The sequence below is a fragment of the Leptodactylus fuscus genome, chromosome 8 (assembly GCF_031893055.1).
Source record: "Leptodactylus fuscus isolate aLepFus1 chromosome 8, aLepFus1.hap2, whole genome shotgun sequence".
NCBI lineage: Eukaryota > Metazoa > Chordata > Amphibia > Anura > Leptodactylidae > Leptodactylus > Leptodactylus fuscus.
Window position 1 is genome coordinate 66,958,708 of NC_134272.1, and position 8,635 is coordinate 66,967,342.

At 42.2% G+C, this 8,635-nt stretch overlaps 1 protein-coding gene across 1 annotated transcript; it reads right to left on the bottom strand.

Annotated features, from left to right (window-relative positions):
• Window positions 1-1,861: 1,861 nt before the first annotated feature.
• LOC142217056 (putative methyltransferase DDB_G0268948) lies at window positions 1,862-8,254 on the bottom strand. Its single transcript, XM_075285234.1, has 6 exons — window positions 8,144-8,254; window positions 7,628-7,791; window positions 5,961-6,174; window positions 4,273-4,376; window positions 3,136-3,273; window positions 1,862-1,949 (listed from the first exon to the last, which is right to left on the bottom strand). Exons 1-6 carry the CDS (start codon window positions 8,252-8,254, stop codon window positions 1,862-1,864), a joined length of 819 nt encoding a protein of 272 aa, XP_075141335.1.
• Window positions 8,255-8,635: the final 381 nt, after the last annotated feature.

Here is an 8,635-nt window from a genome sequence, read left to right on the forward strand (position 1 = left end):
CACACACAGTATTGTGTGCTTATAAATAGGCCCCCCCCAGTATTATATGCTCTTTAGTACACCCCCCAGTATTATAAGCCACCCACGTATTATAAGCCCCCCCAGTATTATACACTCCCCCCAGTATTATAAGCCCCCTCAGTATTATACACTCCCCCCAGTATTATACACTCCCCCAGTATTATACACCCCACCCAGTATTATAAGCCCCCCCAGTATTATACACTCCCCCACAGTATCATACACCCCACCAAGTATTATAAGCGCTCCCCCCAACATCATATACACAGTGAGCCACTCTCATACTCACCCCTGAAGAGCCGCCGGCATCCACCTTCTTGTCACTGGCGGCGCTGATGACGTCATCGCGCCCGCGTCGGGGCAGAGGTCAAACTCTGCAGCCAGTGTAGGCCGCGGTCGCGCGATCCGCGGCCTACCCTGACAGCTTTCAGCTGTATGTGCATTTGCACATACAACTGAAGGCAGTGATCGCTCATCAACGGGGAATCCTGTACCGGATTCCCTGTTGGTGAGCGATCCGGGCGACCGCACGCGTGCCAGCATGGAGGGCTCTGCGTGCCCTCTCTGGCACGCGTGCCATAGGTTCGCCATCACTGGTCTATGGGATCCGTGCGCTTTGACAGCACAGCAGTTGCAATTGTGCTTGTATTCCGTTCACTGAGAAGTTATCAGTCAGGGGCCAGTCCATGGTCAGAGATCCCACAGATCATAACAACAGTATTATGAATATAGTATGAACTTTTTGGATTTGGCTTTATCAAGTGGTAATATGAGTACGGTTTTAAATGCTTGCAGTGTCCGTCCTCACCATACCATCAATGTTATATCAGTTTGGGAACCTCACCAGAACACGAAGTAGTTGTATTTCTGATCATATATTTCACATTGAATACAATGACATTATGAGTAGATTACAGAACTCTGCTGTTCCCACCACCCTAGCGCCTTCTATTTTCCCTTGTAATCCATTTGTCTGAAGAAGGTCTATGACAGATGGAACCATCACATAGTGTGTTTTGCACATGGATTGCATTATCTAATAAAAATTTGATTACATCCAATTACTTTATTTCAATGTTGGAAACTATCTTTCTGCATTTGGATTGATTCCTCCCTGAGCTCTGTTTACTTTGGGCGCCATGTTACCTTCAGCGAACATTGGGTGGTGGCAACAGTTCTTTATCGCTCCTATGTAAGGACTAATCTGTTATAGCAGGGTGGCGTGCAAGCTCATTTTTGTTTATCAACTTTATTGTATTCATGAGCCCCACTGTTAATTTGGGTGTTGGGACACATGTATGTAAATTGGGGAGTATATTGGATGAAAGTTAGACGGTAGGCCAGCAAGTCGGCTTTTTCAGAGAGGAATCATCTATGTGGAGGATTGGGGTCTGAGGTGTGATTTGGAGCAGAACTGTGCACAAGTTCCATTTTCTTACATCATTGGACAGGCCCCTAACATTTGGGGTTGCACTTGGGAGGGGGTAATTGTTTGAACTTTGGCGTTCCTGTTACTTCATAATAATAAATTGAAAGACAAAACATAAGGGATATATGTATATTTCAATTATTCACATGGTTAGGAAGTAAGACTTTCAGTTCACAGAAAACCCCTTTAGGTTGGGGCCACCCAGTGAATCTAATTCCACACCGTTGCGTTTATGGAACTCACAGTATGTCAATTATACCGGCGAAAACTTTTTCTCTATAGGTACAATAGAAGCAGACAGTCAGCAGAACGAAAACCATGATGTGTTTCCACTGTGGTTTTTCCCGCAGCGCTTTTTTTCTCACTGCAGCCCGCCACGTGAGGTCTTAGGCCCGCTTATAGGTATCGATTTTAACTCTTGCATGCCAGGACACAAAAATATTTCATATGTACATTCAGCACAGCAGAATCGGCTTCTTCTCCCAGGACCTTCAAAAACCTGTAACAATGGAGAGTAATGATTGTTATGGAATAGAATTTCAACTGAAGTTAGAAAAAATAGGCATCCAGTTCCTTACTCTTACAGGGTACATGATATGCGCTTGGTTGATTTGTATTAGGGATGAGTGAACTGGCTTTGACAGTACTGGATTCGAACTGAGTTTTCCAAAAGTTTTGAACTCGACTCAAACCGAAAACTTTTGGGGTTCACCTCCCTCAAAACACTATTAGGGTAAAGCCCCACAATGAGGAAATTTTGCTTTTTTGTAACAGATTTTGTTGCGTTTTTTGGGCCAAACCCAGGAGTAGCTACAAAAGGAATGGGGAATACAAAGGGAATAGAGATGAGCGAGTAGTACTCGATCGAATATTACGGTATTCGAATTACTCGTACTCGATCGAGTACCACTCGCTGTTCAAATGTAAAAGTTCGATGCAGAACCAGCATTGATTGGCCGAATGCTATACAGTCGGCCAATCAACACTGGTTCTTCTCCTACCTTTAGAAGTCTTCTCCGTGCAGCTTCCCCGCGGCGTCTTCTGGCTCTGAATTCACTCTGCCAGGCATCGGGCCTGGGCAGAGCCGACTGCGCATGTCTGCTTGTAGTGCGGGCATGCGCAGTGGGCTCTGCCCAGGCCCGATGCCTGGCAGAGTGAATGAAGAGCCGGAAGATGCCGCGGGGACGCTGCAAGGAGAAGACTTCTCGGAGGATCCAGCCCGACCCTCACTCGTGGACTTGGTAAGTATAATTTGATCGAACGTTGCCTACCCCTGAAACGAGCATTTTCCCCCCATAGACTATAATAGGGTTCGGTATTCGATTCGAGTAGTCGAATATTGAGGGGCTACTCGAAACGAATATCGAACCTCGAACATTTTACTGTTCGCTCATTTCTAAAAGGGAACATTTACACTTCTCCCGTCTGCTCAATACACTTCTGGCTTTGGCTCAAAAAATACAAAATTTGCAACGAAAAAACTCTGCTTTTCTGTAACGTGTAGCCTTAACCTTATTCTCCTGGGTCTCCTGAGGGTGGGGGGCATTTACAACACTTTTCTTATGTTTTAATTGGCTTGGCATTTAGGACATGAAAAGACAGTGGAGTTTGAGGAACCAACCAAGCAACAAAAAGTAAAGATAGATTCATGTAGATTTAGTAATTTACAATCTTTTATACTGTACTTTTGCTCGGTCCTTGTGAAAAATGTTTCTGCTTTTATGGCATCCTCCTCCAAGAACGTCTGGTACATATAGGATGACCGGATAAACCCCATTATGTCTAAAATTGACATTTGAGTTGTCTCCGGTACATTAGTTATCCTGTAAGAAAAATATATTCATATATTATATCATCATATATTACATTTGGTTCCAAATTTTGAATTTTTGCAAAATGATTTAAACTTGAAAAAATCTGAATAAATTTAGTATGACTGATCATACTGACCTGGAGAATAAAGCTAACATAGTATTTTTACAACAGAGTGGAAGCCGTAAAAAAAAAAAAAATTAAGAAAATTGTGGTACTATATTTTTTTTTTTCTCAATTCCATCAATTTTTTTTCCTGCTTCCCAGTATATTGTACAGAATAATAAATGGTACCATTAAGAAGTACAAGTTATCCTGCACAAAGGCCTCATATGACTATGTAAACGAAAAAGTTAGAAAGTTATGGCTTTTGGAATTCAGGAATTGAAAAACAAAAACACAAAAATCTTAACAGGATTAGGTTTTTTCCTATACACATAAGTTTTTATGGAAATTTTTTACTTTTAAAAATGGCATGTATTTCATCTATTTTTACAACTGATTTAGGGGGCATTCACACTGAGTAACGCGGCGTTGATTCTGATATGATAACTTGTGTCAGAATCAGCGCTGCAAAACAGAATGCCATTGACTTCAATGGGTTCCGTTTAGTGTGCGTAACACATTGAAATCAATGGGAGGCTTTTTAACCCATTGATTTCAATGTGTTACGTCTGCTAAACGGAACCCATTGAAGTCAATGGGATTCTGTTTTGCAGCGCTGATTCTTACGCGAGTTATCGTGCAAGAATCAGTGCCGCGTTACATTGTATGAATGTACCCTAAGGGAGTCTTCACACGGAGTATACGCTCCGCTCATTCTCAACGTAAAATTCGTTCAGAATGAGCGCGTAAAAACCAGCTCCCATTGACTTGCATGGATGCCGGCATACGAGCGCTACCCATTGAAATCAATGGGAGGCTTTTTTCCCTATTGCTTTCAAGGAGACTTGAGGAATAGTCTATTATAAACATCCAAGGAAAACTTGTACTTACTTACTCTCACTTACCACTCCTTGTCTTTCAGCGGCAAAGCCTCAAATATTTCTTGATATTGATTAAACAGGTATCTTGTTACCTTTTTATCATCATGTTGATGCAAAACATCCCATACCTGACAGTTATTAAAAATACATAAAATAAATTTAGCTACCATAGACGCCTAAGAACCCATGCACACGGAGTTAACGTGAGCGCATTTTAGCAAAATACACGTGTAAAAATAACACTCCCATTGACTTCAATGAAATTTTTTACATGTGTAATGAACGCGTCAAAAAACGCGATGCAAATTTCATTGAAGTCAATGGGAGTGTTATTTTTACACATGTATTCTATACACGTGTATTATGCTAAAATGCACTCACGTTAACTCCGTGTGCACGGGCCCTAAGAATTAGCCTAAGAATTATCTATTGTTGGCAGATCTCACCATTTTAGAATTGGGTTCTAATAACAATATACTATATATGGAAGCTATAAGACAATGCACAACTTTGTTTATTCAGTGTTTTAGTTGTCAAGTATCTTGCTAAAATAGAAGGTGAGATTTGAGGGTAAGGGACGGTTCACACTTGCACCCGGTGTCCAGTGTGTGCATTCCGTCAGGTTTCCATCTTCAACCCCAGTGAAACTGGACAGTGGACAGAAACCCAGCAGTCAGTTTTAAAACCCATTCACTTGAATGGGTTTGTAAAGGTGACTGCCTGTGTCTGCCTGTGGCCTGTCCGCAGGGAAACCTTTTCTTTTTAGCTGGACACAAAGTAGGACATGCAGGACTTTGCACCCGACTAAAAAAAAAAAAAACGGGAAAAATTGAATGTGATGTCCTGTATATCATTGAAGATGGCCGACATCTGCGGGGAGTGCACCGGAGCCAGAGAGAGGTAAGTAACAGTGTTTTTTATGTTTATATCCTCCCTTGGGTCTCTGATTATTATAATCTGGATCTAAAAAGACACCAGAGTATAATAATTGTTCCTGGGTGTACACAATGGAGCATAATACTTTGTGCAGGGGTCACTCTGGGGCATAATAATGTTTGCTGGGGCCACTATGGGGTATACTAGTGTGTGCAGGAATGGCGGGGGGGGGGGGGGGAGGTGCGGTTGGGGTCTTGGGGGGTGTATCAGTTGGGGGGGTTCTAGAGTTCCCCCTATTTTTTTTTCCCTATTTAAGCACTGTGTACACTTGAATAACAACTTCAAGCTACTTTACATGTTATGATTGTGCTTTTTTGAGTTCTTGCACTGGCACCTGATGTTTCCCAACTAGAATCCTAACTGCTTTTGACCCTCATTTGCATAGTTGTCAAAATAGTGACTGCTTTTAGGTTTTTGGAGTTCAGACAGGGTTTTTTGGTCAGGATTTTGATACGGAATCCAAAATTTGAAATCAATGGGAGCCGGTCATTTCCTTTCTTTCTTCAGGAAGATTCTGCAGCTGATTCCGCCGCAGACATCCGCCTCACGACACCTCCCTCCCGACTAAGCCCATTCATTAGGGCCTAATCCAGAGCAGAATGCTGCAACTGGATGCCGGTGCACTGCCCCGGCATCCAGGCGCAGCTAGCTGTTTTTTGGTCCGGAATCTGAGGCGGCCACCGCCTCAATTTCCGGACCAAAAAAACCCAGTGTTAACTCAGCCTTATACTTAGTTTTCTGGTGACATACTTCCTTTAATCTTACAATTGTCTTACCTCTGACATTACTAAATTTAGGTCATGTGACATATCCGTGTATACAAAATCAGTGGCCGGATAAATTCCATGCATAGCCAAGCATCCTTTTGTCTTCAATACCCGAATTGCTTCACTGGCAAATTTCTCTAAATTGAACCAGTGAGCAGCAAGCCCCGCAGTCACCAGGTCCACAGAGGCATCTTTCAGGGGCATCTTCTCAGCCGGGGCCACCCTATAAACAGAGAGCAGAAGTGATTTCTAGAGGAACTAATGTCACATAATGCAGCAGCCCTTTGGAAGGAAGGCCATGAGGTTGGAGGTAGTCGTCACTGTGAATATGGTGGCAAGGATCTCCACCACATCCTCCAAGTCTGGTGTAGTGCTGAGTGCTGTAGTCCTGCACAATGTCTGATGCTGGTAGTAATAAGCCTTACTGACCTTATGGTGGTTGGAATGCCCATGATGGTAAGTGCAGGAATGGGCAGCGTTTGCAAACAAGATAATACACAATTTTACTTAAGAACAAGGGACTCAGCATTTTGTTTTGTTTTGTTTGTTTTTTTTACTGGGGCTGGAGCTGAGCTTGTAGCTGACACTTTTCAGGTAGTTACTGTCTTCCTTGCTGGGGAAGTCTTCTTCTTTATCAGTGTGCTGAATCCACTAATACTACAAGGTCTTAGCTATGAGGTCCCTGTAACTTAACTTCTACCTCCTGACTTCAGAACACTTGATTTTTCTTGAGCTCTCTGACCAAGGCTTCTAGCTCATTTTCCTCACACTCTCCTCCTTGCTCTCCTACCTGGGAGAACTAACTCAATCCGATACTTCTTCCTTGCATACAGGGAAAAAGAGGCCAACCATACTACGATGGGTCAAATTATTATTGAACATAACTATTGACATGAAATTCTCACCAGATGTCGGTAACAACCCATCCAATCCACACAGGCAAAGAAATCAAACCATAGATCTCCACAAATTAAGTTATATGTAATAATGAGTAATGACACAGGGAAAAAATATTCAACACTTGAAAGAAGAGAGGTAGAAAGTCCTGACATCAGCAGAAATCTATCAGTAACTAGAAAGCAATCCTGCAACATAGTAACAAATAATATCAGCGGATTCAACTGGATAAGACTGGGTTCACACTACTGCCACTGTCTGCCAAGGGGTTTCCATCGTAAACCCCAGGGAAAATGGACGGGGCATGGCTTGCCGGTGGTCAGCTTTTAAAACCCATTCATTTGAATGGGTTTTTAAAGGTGACTGCTGGTGACCATAGGCGTCGGCAAGCCGTCCCCTGTCCAGTTTCTCCAGGGTTTACGAAGGAAACCCTGGGACGGACAGAGGCAGTAGTGTGAACGCCGCTACAGAAGGTGTCTCATTACTTAGAAAATTGGTGACATGTTCAATACTTTTATTTTTTACCTACCGCACGACCTCCTCCTAACTAAGGTAATAAAAGACTGTCTCCTCCCCTTCCGACTGAGAGTTCCCTAAGTCAGGATCATCAATTCAGAACCATCAACATAGCCCATCAACATGGTTTTCTCTGATACAGGCACAGATACATGTTATACACACACAATAATACCAATGTTGTTTTCACAGACAAATACAGTCAGATACGTTTGTGGGACACTACATTAATGCCATGTAGAATTGGTAACTCTTATACTCACATATATGACACATTGTCTGCTGAATTATACTGTTTAGCCACATTTATTATGGATTCACTGATATCTGTTCCCAGGACCTTCTTGAAATGAGGAGCTAGAGGAATAGTGTACCGTCCGGCTCCACAGCCAACATCCAGCGCCATTTCCAGTGGCTGCCCATCTGTCTAGGAGGAAGAGCAGGTACGTTAAGTAAAACTAAAATGCTTTCTTTGTGCAATATGATTTGCTTTATAGTTTTGGTAGAATCCATATATTGTGGAATAGTTAGAACTTTATTAACCAAAGAACACTGTGCGTTTCGAAACAGGGTATGCCCATTATACAGTGTACAGTGCTGTGCTTCTAGCAGGTACATTGTGCAGCTAGTTCTTGTGAATGGTGGCCCTGCTATCAGCTGATAGTTTGGAGTGTTGGGAACTGAGAATTAAGTTCTTTTGAAGTTTTCCATAGGATATTCTTTATATGAGCATTAGAATGGATCTATTACCAATAAAATAAATTGTATGTTATACTTACTTTCTTTTTTAAGTAGGATAAAATCAATTCAACAATTTCCTTGGAGGCTGGAATCATATCCTTCTGGTATATTGAGGAGAATGTGGTCTTATTGAATAGCCGAAATGCCATGATATATTGTTTTTCTCTATATCTGCAAAATATATGCCCAATGAATAGATATCTCTACGTATTTGAAGATATACATACTCTATTTCTATGTTGTGTTTGTTCTTGTAATGAGTTAGTAATTGACATAAGTCTTAAGGCATCAGATTTGTGTATTTTAGCACCGATGTGCAATATCGGCTTTAACAATACGTGCCTGAGTGCTGGAGATATCGGCGCCATTAGTTTTGACACAGATATCTCTCCACTGTCAGAAGCATGGGCCTTACTGCTCGGCATTATCTCTAGGTGGTAAGGACCCCTCAGACAGTACAATGCTATGGAAGAGTAATGTTAGGGAAAGGGATGTTCCTTATCACCCAACAAGCAGTAAGGCCAACCCTT

Excerpts from the sequence above, each read along its gene's own strand:
- LOC142217056 (XM_075285234.1), bottom strand. The coding sequence starts at position 8,254 with ATGGCATTTCGGCTATTCAATAAGACCACATTCTCCTCAATATACCAG. Across the intron at positions 6,175-7,627 it reads GCAGACAATGTGTCATATAT|GGTGGCCCCGGCTGAGAAGA; the intron begins GTGAGTATAAGA and ends CTCTGTTTATAG. Across the intron at positions 3,274-4,272 it reads CCGCTGAAAGACAAGGAGTG|GATAACTAATGTACCGGAGA; the intron begins GTAAGTGAGAGT and ends TTTTTCTTACAG.